At 41.0% G+C, this 21091-nt stretch overlaps 1 protein-coding gene across 1 annotated transcript in view; it reads left to right on the top strand.

Moving 5' to 3' along the window:
- The window catches only part of NTN1 (netrin 1), a 394170-nt gene that overhangs the window by 221958 nt on the left and 151121 nt on the right, over positions 1-21091 (top strand). Inside the window, 1 exon segment of the mRNA XM_020966510.2 lies at positions 7317-7505. Coding sequence (XP_020822169.1) covers positions 7317-7505 — 189 coding nt within the window.

Genomic DNA, 21091 nt, shown 5'->3' with positions numbered 1-21091 from the left:
GAATGAAATCAAAAGACATGAAAAAGTTGTAGCTAAATGGAGGGATAAGTAAGTTATAAGACCGTAGAGCTCAAGTTGGAAGGAACCTCAAAAATCATGTGATCCAACTCTAACTTTAGAGATGAGAAAAGTGAGTCATAGAGGGCATTGTCACCTTGCCTAAGGTCACACAGATAGTGAGTAGCAGAGCCAGAATTTGGACTCACGTGCTATGACTCCACGTGCAACACTCTTTCCACTTCTGCTTTAGACTCTACCTGCCCAGTATCTTTGGCATTCTTCCCCTTCTCTCCATTTACATGGCCACTACCCTAGTTTCGGACCACCATTGCCTCTCATGTTGACTACTGTAATAACCTCCCAATGGGTTTCCCTCTTTTCCTCTCCAATTATCCCCCACATTACTGTGAAAGTTATAGTTAAAGCAGAGTTTTGAACATTTCACTACTTTGTTCAAGATGCTTCAAGTTCCCTATGTCCTCCAGGTTAAAATATAAATCCCTCTATTTGGCATCAGAAGCCCTTTTCAATTGTACTTCAGCCTATCTTTCTAGACTGACTTGACATTACATCCCTGTCACACTCTATGTTCCAGCCAAACTGATATACTTGCTGTTTCTTGTAGACCACTGTTCTTCATGCCTAGCAACTATCCTTTCTTCAGCCTCTCAGAATGCTGTTCCCTTCAAGAGACTGTGTCTACAGTAAGCCTTTCCTGAATCCCCTGAGTTGTTGGTATTATTCCTCCTCTCCCAAGTTATTTGAATGTATAGTTATTCCTTCCACATCCTGAGGTTAGGAGTGTGGGCCCCCGTGATATGGAAAATCCCTGTAAAATGTTTTTGCCCTCCTTTAGTACCAGAGAAGAAGTTTGAATTTTTTTTCTTTTTTTATGGGGTGTTTACAGTACCTTATTGTAAAATTTGGGTTATGTATTTAGTCATAAGCTCTGTGTTATCTGCTGGCCTTCTCAGCTTCTGCTTAATTTAGCTGAAGCAGCAAGATTCCCTGAGGGATGTCTAGAAGATAACATTGCCAAATGTGTCAAACCACCAAACCTCCTTGAGGACTACCTCCCTATGGCTGCTTCCCTCAGACTCTGATAGAATCAGCCCAGGATCCAGATGTAATGGGCTCCAGGAATTGCAGTGTCCCCCAGCCTACCAATTCTATCAGCTGGTGCTGTATCCATTTTCAGGGAAGCTAACTTCATGGAGATATGGCCTGTCAACTGTCTCCACATGTGCTAGTTGCTGGATTCTCAGCAATCATTAACTTCTGAGATCCTCATGGTGTGAATCGGGCCAGGACATGATGCCAAGGTCTGGTTCCAGGCAAGATGAGGCAAAATCCCAATTATCTGAGACCCAGGGACTAAGTTCAAGGTTCTGGTGGGAAGGAGATAAGGATAATATATAGAGTACAGGCAAGGGTAGTGTGAAGATGGCTGGGACATCACAAATAGGTATGGTTTTACCAGTGGCAATGACATCTGTTTTGCTGTTCTATCCTAGGGTCTTTCCATCTAACTTGTAGCTAAAACCTCTTTAAAAGGTTGTTCCCATGTTGGAATGAGAGCAAGTACTCTCCTGCTTTTCTGTTCCTGTTTTTAGTGCTTAGCACAGGACTTGACACTTTTTTGTACATTTTCATCCTTTTATTAATGAATACTTTTTGTAATTCGTTGTATTACAGCTAAATAGGGAGATATTAAGCAAGCGCCTAGATATTCTTAATGAGTTAAAGTCAGCAGGTCTAAATGAGCTACATCCCAAGATACTGAAAAGAACTGGCAGATATGACTGCTAACTCACTCTCACAGATCTTTGGAAGTTCATCAGAAACAGAAGTACTTCAAGACTAATGGAATCTTCACATTTTAGGACATTTTAGCTTTATAGTATCGACATTTTCTACCCAATTCAGATCTCAGTGGCTGTTTCTATTAGCAGCCTCCAGGTCATTCTCCTTCCTTCCTCAAAGAATTTAACACCTAGATTGCCATTTTTTTCTCCTCCAACTTTTTTCTTTATACTGGGGGACTTCAGTATCCATATTGATGCACCTTAAACCCCCTAACCTCCCAATTCTTGTCTCCTAAAATCTCATGATCTTTTCTCTCCTCTTCTTCATTCCATCTCAGCAATACATCAGGATGGTCACACACTGAATCTTACTATTACCCATAAATACTGTTTATAGTATAGTATAAATACTATACTAAATAAATAGTTACCCATAAATTCCACTTCCTTAATCAAAAACTCTGATTCTCTTCTGACAATAACTTTTTATCATCCCATCTTTCTCTGTACCTTACCCTTTTTAAATCCATTCTTCATCCTCCTACCCCCTCCCCAAGCCCCAGTCCTATTACCCCTTCTCCGATTTCAATTTCTTTCCTCTCCAGTCTTAGTCCTATAGTTATCCAATTCAGATGTACAGTTCTCTGCACTTGATTCCTTTGCTCACTTGGTCAGTCACTCCTCATCTCTTGCCAAACCTCAACCCTGCATCACTCCCAACATTTGCCTCCTCCACTCCTACTCACATGTTTTGCTGAATGGGGCTGGAGGAAGTGCATAATTGGGCTGATTGGGTACATTACAAATTCATGTTTTCCAAATTCAGCTGGGCCCTCAGTGCAATGAGGCAATCTTTTATTTCTTCTAATTCATTCCCTATCTCACATCACACAAAAGCTTTTCCAAACCCTCTCATTCTCCTCAAGTCTCCTAAACCTCCCCTTTCTCCTTCCTCTGTCTCTTAGCTAGAAACCTTACTTCTTACTTTTCTGAGGAAACTGAGGCTCTCTGACATGATTTCCTTCTTTTCTCCTCATCGTTCAAAATCCTCTGACATTTCGTCCCCTGCTCTCCCCCTGACAATGAGGTGGCCATTTTTTGTCACATGTACTTTTGATCCTCTTTCCTCCCCCTTTTCTAGATTTCAACTTCAGTCATCCTTCTCTCTCTTTCTGAACTTTAACCTTTCTTATCAATTGGTTCCTTTCCTACTGCCTTCAAACATGCCCAAGTCTTTACCACTCAAAAATAAAATTTTTTTTATTAAACCCTACCATGACCTCAAATTATCCATATATATGTGCATATATGTATGTATTTATATGTGTATGTATATGTGTATGTATGTGTGTGTGTCTCCCCTCCCTTTCTCAACCAAACTCCTAGAAAGGGCTATCAATAATTTACTTCTACTTCCTCTTTTCATTCATTCTTCAACTCTTTTTAATCTGCCTTGTGACCTCATCTGTTTTCTCCAAAGTGACCAATTATCTCTTAATTGCCAAATCTGATGTTCTTTTTTTTAGTCCTCATCCTTTTCAATTTATCTGCTTCCTTTGAGACTGTTGACTACTCCGTCCTCCTGTAGCTTTTGTAATATTACCCTTTCCTATTTTCCTCCTTTTTATATAGCCACCCCTTCTCAATCTCCTTTGCTGGTTTACCATCCATATGCTCCATAACTGTCAGTATTTCACAAAGCTTAGTCCAGGCCCCCCCCCCTTTTCTCTCTAAACTCTCTTTTTGTGACCTTGTCAGCTCCCATGAGTTTAATTATCATCTCTGTTCTATGCCTATTTCTCCAGTTTCTCCTCCCAGCTTCAACCCTATATCATCGGTTAGTTGCCTATAGGATATTTTAAACTGGATGTTCTGGAGATAGCTGAAAACTCAACATATCCAAAATAAAACACACTGTCTTTTCCTCAAGAAAAAAAAATAAAACCCAACACCCTTCTTCCAAACTTCTCTTTTCCTTGGAAGGCACCACCCTTCTCCCAGATCTTTAACCTAATCATTGTCCTAGACTCTTCACTCTCCTTTGTCCTACATATTATGTTGACATATCCAATCAAGTGTAAAATCTTGTCATTTATATCTCTACAACATCTCTCACATCTGACCCCTTTCTCTAGGCTTAAACAACTGCTACTTTAATTGAGGCCCTTATCACCTTTTCTCTAGATTGTTGCCATGGCCTCCTAATTGATCTCTGTCTGGAGTCTCATCTTCAACTCATCTTCCATGCAGCTACTAAAGTGACTTTCCTTAAAGGCAGATCTGATCATACCCCTTCCCTACTTAATCAACTTATTGCCTCTAGAATAAAATATAAATTTCCCAATGTAGCTTTCAAAGCCTTTCATAATCCTTCCTGTCCTCTCTTTTCTCTATCACTGTGTATTACTCTCTCTCCTGTTTTCTGCAATCTAGACAAACTGGCCCTCTTTCTGTTCTTCACATAACACTCCATCTCCTCTCTCTATGTCTTTGTACTTGACTTTCCCCATGCCTGGAATGTATTCCCACCTTACCTTCTGCTCACAGAACACACAAGCACTACAGAAGCCCTTCCTGATCACTACTCCTTACCTGTGGATACCTTCTCTCTTAAACTACTGCATATGTAACTACTTTGCATGTATTTGTATTTTTCCTTCGATGAATTACCTCTCACTTTGGCCACATGAGTGATCCACATCTTTGTCTGCTTATACATCTCTCTTATATCTCTTTCATCATTTCTAGAGTGCATCTCTTTATTGTACATATTACAGAATATTCACATACTATCAGTTCCCTTCATTATCTATTCATTTCCTTTGAGTGACCCACAAACTTACTTTTTCAGAGACTGGGTATTCCATGACTGATAGACATTCAGTGTCATTAAGAGGATATTGACTTTAAAAACACGGGATTTTTTTTTTAAGATGAGCCTTTTTTTTTTCCCAGGGAGAAGCTTAGAGTCGTTAAAAACACTGCAAACATTTTCCAAGTGCCATTTAGAGTACCTTCTCCACCTGTTCAATTGTGGACCTACCTTTCTGTCCACGTGCAGGTTTTGACTAATATGTATGTAGATCCCTTGCATACAACAGTTTCCACGTTTGTGAAATGAGGGAGTATTAAACTAGATGATTTCTCTGGCCCTTCAAATTTAAATCTCGAATGAAGACATGGTGTATCAAAAAGAACACGGGATTTAGAACTATGACTAGAGTTCAAATTCCTACTCTGATAATTAACTAGACATGTGACTTTGCTCAAGTCACAACTGGGCCTCAGTTTTCTCATCTGTAAAATGAGGGGGGTAGACTTGATGACCTTTAAGTCCTCTTCCAGCTATAACATGTTGTGATTCTGATTCTTTGGTTCTCTTCCAGTTATCTTTAGCCGTTTTGTTTGGCCTTGCCCAGGGTGTTAGGTTGTTGGCAAGATTAGAGCCCTGACCTCCTGGCCATAATAAAGCTGCCTTTTCCGCTCAGTTTGAAATTTGATAATGAAACAAATACCAAATATTTTTCTCTCCAAGTGAAATAGGAGATAAACAGGAAGGAATCAGGGATTAAGGTGTCTCTCTGGAGGAGGAGGCTGGTGACAGGCAGGGAGTTGAGTGTCACCTCCATGTGGAGCAGAAAGGTCCAGATGTGGCTTGCCTTACCCAGGGCATATTTTCCATTTGTGTAGAGAAAATAAAATAAAGAGCAAAGAAAACAAGCATAAAATACTTTACCATATACCAGGTTCTTGCAATTGCCACTTGAGGTGTCCTTGATAGCTCTGAAGAGAGAAGAGAGGGGAGAAGGAGGGGGAGAGAAGGAGCTGACCTTTGATGTTCTGTTCCTTAGCTGTCTTTTGTGTGACCAGTTGTTTTAAAAGACCTCTTTGTTGATCTGAGGTACATATGGCAAAGAAATACCAGCCTCTTCTAGCTTTGGGGCTGGGGAAGTATGAGGTTGGGCTCTCAGGAGAGGGGTCAGGGGCCAGGGGACTTGCTTCCTTCACAGAATCTCAGAGTTGAATGGGAGCTCAGAGGCCATTTAGCCCAACCTGTAATGAATAAGAATCCTTTCTACTTCACACCCAATGGCCTTTACATGAAAAACTGTAGTAAGTGGAAAACCCTTGTTTCTAAGTGCTACTTAAAAGCTACTACCCGTACAACATTCATCACATTTCTTTGTATCATATACTTGGTTGTGTACATGTCTCATCTTTCCTATTAAAACTCCTCCAGGGAAGGGACAGAGTATGTGTCAGTGAGATAATATTTGTAAAGCTGTTTGTAAGCACTTGAAGCTTGTTCCCTCCCCCTTCCCCCTTATGTATCAGGTCCAGGCAGCGTGGCATAGTGGAAAGAGAACTCCTGGAATCAGTTTTGTGACCATGGACAAGTCACTTAAATTTTTGGAGCCTTCGTTTTCCCATCTCTAAAATGGGAATAATACTACTCACAGTGAGAGGTTATGCTTGGTTCTGAGTCAATGGGACCTAGATTCAGATGCCACTTCTGACATATACTGGCTCTGTGATTTTGGACAAACCAATTAATCTCTCTGTGCCACTAGGCAACTGACTAAAGCCAAAAGCTGAAGGGGAGGTATCCATCAGCATTGGCAGAGGGAGTTTCCTCGCTAGGGACCTCCTTATACCAGTGAAATAATAGGTCTGAAACATATATATATATATACATATATATATGATATATATGTGCACATGTACTATCTGAGTATATACATACATATGGATGGATGTGTGTGTGTATATATATATACATACAAAATTCTATACCATATATATGCCTATATGCTTCCTGCCTCACAGTGTTATTGGAGGAAAGTATTTTATGAACCCTAAAGTGCTATATAAATGTGAGCTGCTATCTCATCATCATCATCATCATCACCACTTCTTTGATGGATTTTTGATGTCATCATTCTGGATTTGGATCATAAACATTCTCACGCTATATGATTCTTGTCCATACCGTTCCATAAAACTCTCTGCACAAGAGTTATCAGATGTGATAGAGACCTTCCTCTGGTTATTTTCATTTCACATTTTGTGGGTACTAGGACCAATGCAGTGTTCAAATCTACCAGTAGTAATATATTAATATCTTTGTTACTCCTCTCAGTTCACAGATATACAGTAAAATGGGCTGGAGGTGGGGGGGGGGCTGTTTCTCCCTGTAGTCTTTTGCCCAGTACCTACAAGAAAGTCCTGAGCAGTTCCAGTTCAGTGGCACCCATGCCATAAACTTCTCTAGGGAATTTGACTGTCATTTGTTTTATCTCCAACACCTGGCCAAGGCCCGCTGCATGCAGGAGAGACTCAACTAATATTAACTGATGTGGCCTATATAAGAATGAATATTTCCTCACAGTAGAAGGTCTGATCAGGTAGTAGAGACTAAGGAAAGAAAAGAAATGGAAGGGGTCCATTCCAGCCCCTGAGTTCCCCTGCTGCCTTCCAAACCGACACTTTCTTCCTCTGCTTCTTCTACAGCCTGTAACTGCAACCTGCACGCCCGCCGCTGCCGCTTCAACATGGAGCTCTATAAGCTGTCCGGGCGCAAGAGTGGGGGTGTCTGCCTCAACTGTCGGCACAACACTGCTGGGCGCCACTGTCATTACTGCAAAGAAGGCTACTACCGAGATATGAACAAACCAATCACTCACAGAAAGGCCTGCAAGGGTGAGTGGGACAGAGGGTGAACCTCTGTACGCCTTCAGTGACGTCTTCTCCACTCCCCAATAGGACTGCTAAAATCTGAGTAATCATTGAGCTCTACAGTCCTCTTTCTACAGTCCTTTTTCCTTCATCTGTTTCATCTCTCTCTCTCTCTTTCCTATCTCCCCTGTTCTCCCCCCTCCTCCTCCTGTCCTTCAATCTCTCTCCCCCTCCTTCCATTTCTCCCTCTTCCCTCTCTCCCTCCTCCTCTGTTTTTCCCTCTCGACCTCTCCCTCATCCTCCCCCTCCTCACTCCCTCCAGCCTTCTCTCCCTCTTTCCCGTTCTCTTACTTGTTTTTGGACTTAACACTGATTATTTTGGGCACTGTGGCCAAGTTAAGCAGAAACAAAGAAGGGGAGTGGAGAAAGTCTCAGAGGAGAAGAAAGAAAGGTTTAATACATTTTTGTAGGTGCATAGCTTTCAGATCCCAATCTAAAACCTCACTCTTCTTTCCTCTCCCTTGCACAGGTGTGCCACATACCAGGAGAAAGGGGTCATATTCATCAGGCTTAGTGTCAGGGACAAAGCCAAATACACGCAGACATACTTCAGAGGTCCCTGCATGTGAACACTGTATAGCGATCTCCAGGTTTAGGGGGCAGGGTCATAGAAAGAACATGTAATCCATCTGCAAATATCTTTGCTTCTAGGGACAAAAAATTAAAAGGAGACGAGAGAATCTATTTTTGTTCAGTGAAGCAAGCACGAATGGATTAACTTTCTGATGTTTATTTTTTCTCCCTTCAATGAAAATGAAGCAAGAAGGAATGACTCAGAGGATTTGATGAAACTAGCACATGAGGTGCAGGGAGCTTTCCTTTTCTATTAACATTTGGAGAAATCCACAAGCCAGATTCTCCTGCCTCTTAGTGAAGGAACTGAAGTGTCCCCAAGAAGGCTTATTTGTTTATTTGTTCACTTATTTATTTAATGAAGATCCATGCAGAGAAACAGCAGGAATCAGAGCAAGGCTTCTGGCTCTAAGTACGGGCAGTGGGAGGGACGTCACAAGAGGATGCTACTTGGGGAGCCAGGCTGTGGCCTGGGGAGAAAATAGCCACAGACTTTATGGAATCTTAGGGTAATATATAATATCATCCATTTAGACTTAGAAGATACATCAGAAATTATCTGGTAAACTCTGTCATTTTACAGACAAGGAAACTGAGGCCCAGAGAGAGTAAGTAACTTGTTCATGCTGATGAATAGAGCCGGAATTTGAATCCAGGTCCTCTGACTCCCAGCTCCCATGACACCTCCTGCCTCTCATGGAATGTTAGAGGTGTAATAGACCTTAGGAGAATATTTAGTCTAACCCCAGTAATTGCCCAAGGTTATACAACAAGTGGCAGTCAGAACTAGAACCTAACTCTCCTGACTCTCATCTCAATGCACTTGCTGATGAACCATTTCATATAGTCACACGGAGAACCCACATTCATGTTAGAACCATCTCCATGTGCTTACTTCAGTCACATCCATGGTTGGCGTGGAGAAGTGTCTGGGTCTTGGTCATTGAAGGAATTCTAGCCTGTGACTTTCCTATTGGTGCAGAATAATCTCCACTGTTTCTGAGCCAAGGCTATTTCTAGACTTGATCCCCTTATTTAAGGCACGTAGAGACCTAGAGTCTTTCAGTTCTTTCATGTGGAATTTCCAACCAGGAATTTCCTTGTGGACCAAAATGGTGTCATGCATAAAGGATGGGCTTCCCCTTGCCGAGGAGCACCTAGTCCAGACTTGACATGTAAACCAGACCAAGGGCTCACTCTTATGTGTAGCCTGCTCACACACAAACTCCCACCTGGCCAGAGTAGCCAGTCTCCACCCTGTTTCCTCTAGCTTCCCCACTTTTTCCTTCACACGGACTGATGATGCTGAGGACAGCATGTTCTTTGCTGGTTAAACCCTAGTTTCTCTTAGTTCACACTGGCAAAACTGTTGCAATGATAACTTTACTTCCTGAGCTTTCTGTACAGGCACAAAGGGTCATCTTAGCCCATCCTTTATGAAGAGGGGAGGTCAGCAATTCTGATGGGCTTGGGAAACACATTTCTTGTTATTTCTCAGGATCCCATTTTATTCTTCAGTTTTCTTTATTGGATTGCCATGGAACTACACTTTAGTTCCCCAAAGTTCTGGATAGACTTCCAAGGCACTTCAAGGATTTCTGGGAGGGAAGGGAGGGGAGATATGAAAAAGGGGAGCCAGGATCTTAATTGCCTAAGATCCTGTTTGGTTCAATGTAGTTCCCAAAATGGGTTTCTTTGATCCCTCACCCTTTCCTGACATACCTTAAATTATGAGTCTTGGATTTTTGGTGTCTCTTCTTCCTTCACACCAAGTCATGCCTGTTGCACCCTGTATGATCAGTTCTGCTTCCTCTCAATTCCCTGAACCACTTTAGCTAACAACATCAACTAATTTGGTTCTTGTTATGAATACCCTAAATGTTGAAAGGGAGAATTGAAATAATTAGACTTTCCTGAGGGATCAGTTAGGAAGGGAGTGATCCTAGAACAAGTTATTCTATACTGCAGGTAATTCCTTGGTTTTCTCCTTGTGTGTGTATGTGGCACTACACAAAATTAGCAAATCCTCAAAAGCCCTCCCTCCAAAAAAAATTTCCCATCAGTCGGCAATGCAAGGACTTTTCAGTGATTTATAAAGTAACCTATTAGAATTAATGTGTGTCAGCTGAAGAAGTTGTTGAAAAGCCCTTTTCTGACCTCAGCCAGCTGCTGGCAGCCTGCACCTTCACTCCCTTTTCTGGAGGGCTGTCAGGGAAGGGGAGTATCATAGCCCTCAGTGCTCTACCTAGATGAAAATAGGGTGGGTGATAGAAATGGTAAGAACAGCCTCTTGAGACTATAATTCATCTTTCTAATTTGTTGCTTTTTTGCAGGCAAAAATAAATTTCTTCCTGCCCTCTTTCTCACCCCATCTTCCTTCCCCTTCACACATTTGTGCCAAAAATAGAAATTGAGATCTCTTAAAATTCCATAAACTTCAGATATTCAGGTTGGGGTGAGGGGTGGGGTCAAGGCAATACCTGTCTCAGGAAGGGCAGATATCACATCTTTCCATGGAAGTTTTTGGGTCTAAATCCAGAAGTCAAGTTACATATACAGGCCGTGAATTTTTATGAGAGGCAGTGTGATCTAGTAGATAGGGCATTGGACTTTGGAGTCAGGAAGGAAGATCTGGGCACAAATACTCCTTGAATATTTGCTAAGTGTGTGACCCAGAGCAAGTCACTAGCCTTTCTGGGATTCAGTTTCCTTTTTGTAAAATGAGGGGATTAAACTCAGTGGCCTCTAAGGTTCCTTCCAGCACTAAATCTGTGATTCTTTCATATGAGATATACCAGAGAGGAGAACGTATGGGGATGGGGAGGTGGGCTGGATAGGTTTCTGAAGGGAGCACCTTATGGTCTCAGATCACTGCTCTGATGGGAAAGGGCGTTTGCTTCTTAAAGCTTTGCCCGAGATGGATAAAACACGTCCTCAAATATGAGAGTTACTCCCAGAGAGCCAAATGACCTCTTCTAAATCCACTTGAGGACTTCCGTTTTGTTTTAGGGGTGTTAGAAGGGAAAAAACAAGGAAACCAGTACTAGTTACTTGATTAGAAAGTTGACCTGGGAGTGCTTGGGAATGGCCATTGAGGCCTCTTGTTACCTCCTGAGTTCCCAAGGACAAGGAGGCCCCTGCAGGGGGTAAGCCCACCCATAAATTGCTGGGGCCATGTGGCTGCAGCCTAGTTGGAGCCAGGATCCTTATCCATTTAGAGAAGTGGTAAAAATGGATCCAAAACATCTCAGACCGTTAACTGTGGATAAAGACCACTAGATTGCAATTATGATTATGCAGTTCCCCATTTGAGAGTTTCATAGAAACACATTTGTTTTCTCCCCTCCCCTTCCCCTGTCCTCAGCACCTTAGTTTATAACCAAACGGGGGTTGGCAGGGCTAGTACATACAAAAGGGATATAACAAACTCAGCCAGTGAACAGGAGGCTGCACTCACCAGCTATTCAGGGCAATTTCACAGCATGGGGAAGGGTCCATTGTTGGCATAGGCTGTTGTCCCATACAAAGTCAGATGAGATGAATTTCCCCTATTTTTCTGCAGAATGGTTTGTGAATGATACTCGTCCTGGAATCTGTCAAAAGATAGAAGGTTTTGTTTTCCATTCATCTTCTTTATGGACTTTGGGGGACTAGGGGCTGTTCTTTTTTTTTAGAGTGAGCATTGAAGGAGTTGCCATTTAACCGTTCAAGCCATGTTCCCATTGATAACAGTATTAATTTATCATCTTACCAAACCATCTGTGATGGGTAGAGGCATTCTCCAAGTCGAATGTGAGTCGAATGTGATCACCTTACAAAAGGCTCGAGTTCCATCTCATTGAGCAGGTCATTTCTGTAAGGCGTGTTTCTTTCAGTCACTCCCATGCCCCCTTCATGTCTGCGGTTTAACACAGCTGAGTATCTAATCAGGAGCTGATGTCTTGTGAAAGTCAAATCAATATTCTCCAGGAAGCATGTTGTCGCAGTTGTCATGCTCCCTGCAAGTGTGTATCGGCAGATCTCACTCCACATCTCAGGTTTTCTTTGAGGGAGCATGTGCTGATTCACTACACTAATCAACCACTGTAGTGGCTTCCTGCTTTGACCTCACTTCTGCAATTCCATCCTTCACTAGGGCATGCTAATCACCTGTGTGTCTGCCTCTAATACAAAGAAGAAAAACCCAAGTTGAACAGGGAACTGTAAAGCAGCCTAGGTCCTCAGTAATTCTCTTGAGGGACGAAATTTATAGCCTATGAATATAAACGGTTTTATGACTCTCTTGGTTAAACTGTGGGTGTTTTAACTTAACTTTTGCCACCCAGGGCTAGGCTTTTAAATCCTGTAGCCTGCTGTTATTGCCTCCAAATGAGTGAATGGAACTAGTTAGAGGACACAAACTGGGATTATCTAGCCTGATAGAGTTCTAATTGTTTTTGTTGCTTTTGACTTCTGATGATTTGAAGAATAGCTCCTTGCACAGACAAGCACCACTTCTCATTTAATCAATACACATTCATTAAATGCCTACTACAATGCAGAGATCACGCTAGCCAATGGAAGAGATAGAGTTCAAATAAAATATGGTTCTTGCCTTCATGGAGCTTATATTCTAGCTAAGGGGATAACGTAGATGACTGTGATACCCACTGTTACATATTATGTCAGAGAGTTACAAGTACTTTGTGACATCTATAACTGATACTGTGTCCTCTGAGGGAGAAGAATGAATGCTATAGGTAGAGTTTACCCAGGTGTTAGCTAAGCATTTAACAAAATGTTCCATGCTGTTGTTGTGGAAAAGACAGGATGATGTCAGCTACATCATAGAACAGTTAGGTAAATTTGAAACTGGTTGAATGGTCATACCCAAAGAATAGTCATTAATGACTCAGTAGTCATTAATGCCTGGAGTGCCAGAGGAATCTGGGTTCTGTATAGTTTGTTATTTTTATTAGTAACTTTATTAGTGAGTTATTTTTATTAGTTATTATTATTAGATGAAAGTACATATGTCAAGCTTTACCAGATTTACAAATGACACAGATTTGGGAGGGGGTAACTAATACACTGGATTGGGAGAGTCAGGATTCATAAAGATCTTGACAGGCTAGAATATTGAGTTAAATCTAGCATGATGAAATTCAGTAAAGATAAATGCAAAGCTTTAAACTTGAATTAAACATCAATCTCACAAATATAATGAGGGACACATGGCTATACAGCCTTTAATCTGAAGAAGATGGAGGATTTTAGTGGCCCTCAAGCTCCATTTCAGCCAAGAGTGTGATATAGAAGCCATAAAAAGTGAATGCAAATTTAGGTTGCATTAAGAGAGGCAAAGTGTCCCATCATATTATGTCCTGCTCAAGCTACATCTGGAATGTTGTGTTCAATTCAGGGCACGAAATTTTAGGAAGATAAACTTGATAAACTTGAGAGCAAATTAATTGGGATGGTGTTGAAAATATCAGTTTGGGTAAAATTGTCATTTTTATTATATTGACCCTACCTACCCATGCACAATTAATATTTCTGCAATTATTTAAATCTGATTTTATTTGTATAAAAAGGTTTTTATTATAATTTTGTTTATATAGTTCCTGGGTTTGTTTTGGGAAGTGTGCTCCCAAGTATTTATACTGTCTAGAGTTGATCTAAATGGGGTATCTTTTACTATCTCTTCTTGCAGAGTTTTGTTTATGATATATAGGAATGCTACTTTGCTAAAAATCATTAATTATTTCAACTAGCTTTTTACTTGAATCTTTGAGTTTTTTTTAAGTATAGCATCATATTGTCTGAAAAAAGAGATAGTTTTATTACTCCATTCCCTATTCTGATTCCTTGAAGTAATCAAGATGGTAACAGATCTTGAGTTCCTGCTATATAAGGATTGGTTAAAGAGATGGGAGTATTTAGCCTAAAGAAGAAAAGATTTAGGGGGATGTGATTGCTGTTTTTGAATTTTTAAAGGAATATTACATGGATGAGGAACTTGCCTTTTTTCTTTGATTCAGAAGACAGAACTGGATGAAAGTTGTCAAGAGGCAATTACATTTAGGCTAGGCTTGAGGTATGGAAAAATTTCCTAGTAGTTTATCCCAAAGTGGAAAGATCATGGAGAGATCATGGGTCCCAGGGCCAACTCAAAGTTTCATGAAGAAGCTGCTTAACCACTTGTCAAATGCGATGTTGAAGGGATTCTTGTTCAGGTATGGGTTTGACTATATGTCCTTGGAGGTCTATTGCAAAATAGATTCTGAGAGGATAAGAAGGCAGGTCTTTGCTTTATCTTTGTTAGAATGTCTTTAAGGAACTAGGCATTTGGACTGACTTTAAGAGCTCCTCTTTAAGGAACTCAGCATTTGGATTGACCGTTGCATCTTTGTTTAGTGCCTTCTTAGTTTTTAGTGACTGACTTTGGCTTGACTTCCAGGTCTTTATAATGAAGGTTGTAATATGGGGTGGAATTGCTGACATACTGGATAAAATTGTTAAGGTTCAAGTTCTCTAGGACAAATAGCACAGTACTCCCTGTGTTATGTAATGAAGTGAAAATCATTAATTAAGCCCTTATTACATATCAACTACAAAAGTTAGGCACCTCCTGCTCTCAAGAAGCTTAAATTCTAATGGATGAGACAACATATAGGAGAATGGTGGCTAGGGTTTGAGAAGTTACAGGGATGTTGAGTGGAGCCATAAGAGAGTCTATTGGTAATCCTGTGATGCCTTCTAAGAAGTATTATTGATTTGTTTTAGTATGACTAGGGCTACCTGGATAGAATGGGCCATGTGGGCTTATGCTCAGTCACTCCTAGCTTGACCCAACGAGTGAAAGCCCCTAGGGTATGGTTTTTGGAGGTCCATAGAGTGTAGCATCAGGACACGTCAAGAATATGGCTGGAATGGATCATTGGAGATACTGAAATCAGATAACCCTCCATCTTCTCACTTTTGCCTTGAAAACATTTGAATTCATTGACCCAAAGAACACCAGAACTAGAAAGGAGCTCATCTAGGCCAATCTCAATTTATGAATGTGGATTCAACTCATTTGAACAAAATGAATTCTTGTGAGCCAGCTTCGTGTAAGGCACTGTGATGAGCAATACTTGGCCACCCTTGTATCCTATTCTGTAGAAAAGGCTATCTTCTCTGGGACAGAATATGTTTATTCTGAACCTGCAGAGGAATTAGTACCATGGACAAGTCATCTCATTTCTCTGAATCTGAGAACATGGGATCACAGATCTGGAGCTGGAAGAGACCTCAGTGGCCATCTATCCCAAACTCCTTATTCTACAGATGATGAAACTGAGGGACCTTAAAGGTAGTTAAGTACTTGTGCAGTGAAAAGAATGCAGGCTCTGGGTTCATATTCTGACTCTGACATTTACAGACTGTGTGATCTTTCTCCTCTATAAAATGAGGGAATTGGATCTGGGAAGCAATGTGTTGCAGTGGAAAGAATTCTGGATTTGAAGTCACATGACCTAAGTTTGAGCACCAGCTCTTACACGTTACCTTTGTGACCCTTGGGAAAGTCACAACTTCCACGGACCTCAATTTCCTTATGGAGATAGTAACTTATAATATCTTAGCTTAGTTTTATTGTGAGGAAAGCACTGTGTAAACTTTTAAAGTGCTATATAAATGTCTATCATCTGCATCATAGCATTTAGAGCTGAAGGGGACTTTCGAGGTTTTGTTGTTTAATCATTTTACAGGGTAGATATCTGAGGCTCAGAGAGATTAAGTGGCTTGTGATAGGTACTAAGTAGCAGAGTACAAATCTGAACTCAAGTTCTCTTTCTCCAAATCCAGTGTCCCTTTTTTCCCACTGGGCCACATGCCAGTGATAGTGATGATGATGATCTTTTGTCTCTGCAATTCCAAGATTACAGGTTGAGTAACAGAAGGTCCTTCTTCCAGCATCTTAAGTGCACATAGTAGATATTCTGTAGCATTCTACTTGGCACATAGGAGATATTCAATAAATACTAGTTGATGAATTCCCTGAAAAGAATGGCAGTTCTACCCCGTGAGTACTAAAGTAACTTGTCGAGTGTACCAAAGAGATTTTCGTCCAACGGTTATAATTATTGTGCCAAGGAAACCATTCAGATCCTTTGTCCCTTTGGGTCCAAGTATTCTCTTGTGGGATGAGGTCTGGGAAAAGGTTCTTTTACAAAATACAACAAATTTGGAAAAATAATATTGAAATAAGAGGCATTTTAGCATAGTGGATAGAGGGATGGCCTCAGAGTCAGTAAGACATGGGTTCAAGTAATACTTCTGCCACATATGGGTTATGGGACCCTTGGTGGGACAGTTAACTTCTCAGTGCCCCCGGGAAACTCTCTAAGATGATAAGTTTTAACAGAGATGCTAATCTTCATCAGTAGGAGAAATTTCCCCTGGGAGCTCCCTATACCAATAAATTTACAGATCTGGTTTTAAAAAAAAAAGGTAAATATGTATGTACATACACATACTTACACTCATGCACACATTCACAGGAACAAATAGAGTAGAAAATAAAACAGTCAATTCCTTCCTTTCCCCATTTTAAAGATCAGGGGCAGAGCTGATAATCTGAAAGATTTCCTTATCCCCAAGTAAGTAAATGCTATCTGCCAATGTTTCTGATTGGTGATACACAGGCTTGATATTTGTTCTGAAATAGATCCCCCTGGGACTAGCTAGGTAGACCTTTGAGAAATTGCCATGAGACAGCTGCACAAAAGACTTGTTGTGACACAGTTGCACAATCTAGATAAAAGATTCATATGTTTTTGGATACAAAGTTGACAAATGAAGAAAACCACACCCAAACTTGCACAGCTATGAGTACAAAACTAGAGTAGAAAAATGGGAATTGTACCATCAAATGTACACTTCTTCAAGAAAGCAGAAGAAAGGACTAAGAGCCAGATTTAGTCCAGAGTCAAAATTCACTCTGTTATTACAAAGGCTATATTTTCTTGCTTTCCTCTCTCTCCCCCAATCCCCTTTCAGACCTCCTCCCTCCCCACCCTGTTCATATATGCACACACATTACACATACAGGTTATGGAAACCATCTGTCTTGACTTGTACTTTTCTTGTCAGCTGCAGAATAGGGGCAATAAGAATGTGGTTAACTAGGTCATGAAAGCCTAGAATGTTAGAGCTGGAAGGGAACTTAGAGTTCATGCAGACCAACCCCCTCATTTTCGTAAGAGGAAACTGAGACCATGTAGGAGGAGGACAGTTGCCCAGGGTCACACAGCTAGAAGCAGGACTAGAACCCTGGTGTTCTGACATTGTTTTAGGTTATTTACCTCATTGCATTGTTCCTCACACTTCCATTGTCTTCCTATCTTCATTTAGAGCAGAGTAAGAGGGGTAAGAAGAGCTGGATTCATTTGTTTTTGTTCTTCGTTAGCAACTGTTGTCAAAGTGGAGGGAAGGGAGGATGTTGGTATGATGGTTGCTATTAAGTTGATGAATTATCTTGTGGGCTTCAGTTGTTCATTCTTTCCCTTTCCTCTTAGTGTGGAGAGGTGAGCTGATTATACTATAAAGACCAGGGTGTATGTGATCTGTGACATGGGATTTTTAAAAATATCAAATCTTCTTCATTGCATCTCTTTTTTTCCTTTTCTTTCCTCCAGTAGAATGTGTATGTTATCTTCAAATATAGATTATCTCTTGTCCTTTCCTGGTACAGGGCACAGTAAAACAGACTTTTAATTAATTCTAAATAAATAAAAAGATTGTTGAGATGTTTGCCTTAAGATCTAATGGAAGACCTGAGGTCTGAAGTTCTCAATCCAAATGCACTGGTAGGTTTTTTTTGGTTTTGTTTTTTGGTGTTTTGTTTTTGGTTGGTTTTTTTTTTTTTCAAATTTTCACTCTGGAGGTAGGTTCACATGTCATCATTGTCCCTTACTCATCTAGAGCTTGTAGATTAATCAATATAGTCAACTATGTAAATTAATTACTCTTTCCCACCTGGTGCCCTGGCCCATTTCTAACAAGACTGTGACATGTCATCCATCCTTCTGCTTTGAATGGCTAGCACCTCCCAATGACTGCATCCCACCTGAGTTTGGGTGCTCGTTAGCAACATTTTCTGGTGTTTGTGTGCTTCTTTCTACACTGCCCATCATCAAACACCCTTCTTTTGTGACCTGAAAAGAAGCAAAAGTCCTGACACTCCATTTTCTAAGTACTTTCGTCTCTCCCCAATAAAAGCTACTGCCTCCCTTCCAGATAGGCTGAAATCCAGATGTGTCCACTGACCCTGGAGCTGCAGATTGCATACTAATCTTTATGTTTTAATCAGTCTTTTTAAGGTTTTGTGTTTTCTGTCTGCATTTACTGCACTTGGGAATTGTCCATCAGGACTCATTACTGGTACCCTCACAGAGCAGCCATCAGGCAGATATTGCTCTCTGAGCCATATGGCAGGGTCTGGCCCCAGCTGCCTGGCTTTCTCTGCTGGCTTCCAATAGTGAACTCTCTCTGGAGGAGGTCCCTATCCATGGACGTGCCTGGTTCAAAGCAGAAAAAGGATATTTCACTCTAAACAAGTACAATTCCTGGATGACACACTTTTCAGGAAACCACAGACTAATTTATACTTTACTTTCCCCAGGCATTTCAGTCCCCAGAATTTTCCTGAAGCCCCTGCTTGTTCTGTGTTTACCTTCTCATCTGCCCTGAAGAACAATAGTGTTGTGGTGTCTCCTAATCAGAGCCCCAAAATTCAGACTCCTGGAATTTTCAAGGGAAGCTTATTTCTCACAGAATTTAGAACTGAAAAGAACCATAGAAATTATCTTCCTCAGTTTACAGTTGGGGAAGCAGATCCTGAGAAGTTAAATGACTTGTTTAAAGTCACAGAAGTCATAAATGGCAGATGAAACGTTTGAATCCAGGTCCACTGGCCCCACTGCATTATACTGTCTTGATCATTCTGCTTTTTGGAAAGTTTGTGTTAAGTTACCTTTGATCAAGATGCATCAGACATGGCACTTTGGTATTTTCTCCCAAAGGACCAAAATTAAAGTGACCTCTCCAAGATAGGATGGGAAAGGATCATAGGATTACAGATGTAGAACTGGAAGAGATCTTAGAAATCATCTAGTCCAATCCCCTCATGTTCCAAGTAAGGAAAGTGCTGGAGAGATAAAGTCACTTGCCTGAGGTCACAAGGTTTGTGAATGGCAGGGTTGAGGTACAAACCTGGGTCCTCAGAATCCAAATCCAGCACACTCTCCATTGTATGGTACTGATCCCCCAAGGCAAGGCCTGTGGCAGAGCTGTTTTCTGTTTCCCCTACTTTAACCTCTTATCCTTCTAGACATAATGGAGGGCTGGACAGGAACATGATTTGGTCGATTTTGAGATATTTGGATGCAAGATTCAAAGAGCAATCATTAGTCTGTCATTGTTGATGTGGAAGACTCCAGGAATCTTCCTGTAACTCTACTCCGTTCAACATTTCTGTCAAAGTTTCAGATGAAGGTATGGATGTTGTTTGTCCTTCATTCTCAAAGAGGACAAATGACACCAGGAGGGTGATGTCTTTACTTGCAAGTGAATTGGATTTCAGTGAGGTAGAGCTGTGCAAAGTCATCAGCCTCACTCTGCTCCTCCAGTATCATCAGAGTCCACTGGCAAAACATAGATCAGGACGACTGGCAGTGGCTCCAGATGCAGTGGGAGACCTTGGCCTTTTTAAGACAAGGTCTTTTCCAGGTCTCAGTTTGGTTTGAGGCAACACTGGGCAAGTCCCTTAATGTTTGTCGGCCTCAGTTTCATCATCTGAACATAATAACACCTGTTGCTCAGAGTCATTGTGAAGATAAAATGAGATAGTATTTGTTAAACAATTTGCAAATCTTGATGCATTATATAAATGCTTTTAGTATTAATTTGGCATAGTGGTATAGTGGTAAAATGTGGTATAGTGACTAGATGCCTGGACTTAGAGTCAGGAAGACCTGAGTTCAGACTGTGTCTTAAATAATTATTAGCTGTATGACCCTAGGCAAGTCACTTAAACTCCTCTTAGCCTCAATTACCTTACCTGTATGATGAGGGTAATGTTAGCACCTACCTCATAAGGTCATCATGAGGGTCAAATGTAAAATGCTTTGCAAATTTTAAAGCCCTATATAATGTTAGCTGTTTTAGGACAGATTTTATTTCGCCTGAATAGGAATGCAAAGGGATGCATACCTGAGCCTGCAAACAGGCAGGTCAATTCCCCTTGTCTCTCCAGTGGATGTTTGTCTTCCCCAGGAAACCTATATGGTCCTTCAGACTTGAGTGGTGCTGTGCTTGAAAGAATCGAGAGTGGCTAGAAGTCAAATACCATCCATATGGTGAGCCCCCTCTCCTCTTCCCCCCCCCCATTTGCTAGGGGCCTTTATATTTGTTTCAGTTGTATGGTGCCACTATAGGACTGAGATTCCCTAAATCAGAAAAAGAACTTGGAGTTGCTAGAGAGGTGATTCCTCTCCCCCTACTCTGGACAATCCACATCCCTAATAGTACCAATGAAGGTGAAATACCATATTTATTTCTCTTCATCACGGTTTTATGCTTCACTATCCCTGAGTATTAGCTCTTATAATTCCTGGGGTGAACCAAGTCCATGGTTTGGTACAGAAACTCTTCCACTTGGTCTATAAACTCCTCTGTCACTTCAATGCCGCCATTCCTGAGACCCAGTTGTGCAGGTTAATCTTTAGAGAACCTTATATGTGTCTTTATGTAGCCCCTTTGTCTTACCTCTTCACTTTCCAGGTCTGTGCCTTTATGTCTCTGTCTCACTTTTAAGTCAAGCCCAAGGCATAGCACAGGTATGTGATTTAGTTGTGGACTTGAATTGGTATTAGAACAAAGTGAGTTCCAAGTTTATCAAAAAGCTGCCTTGTCGCTGGGAATCTCAGACCATTCCTCAGGAGATAAAAGAA

This window comes from Phascolarctos cinereus, unplaced genomic scaffold (assembly GCF_003287225.1).
Source record: "Phascolarctos cinereus isolate Bilbo 61053 unplaced genomic scaffold, phaCin_HiC Scaffold_5;HRSCAF=322, whole genome shotgun sequence".
NCBI classification, from domain to species: Eukaryota; Metazoa; Chordata; class Mammalia; order Diprotodontia; family Phascolarctidae; genus Phascolarctos; species Phascolarctos cinereus.
The sequence above is the reverse complement of the archived record's forward strand: the minus strand, read 5'-3'. Positions and strand labels throughout refer to the sequence as shown.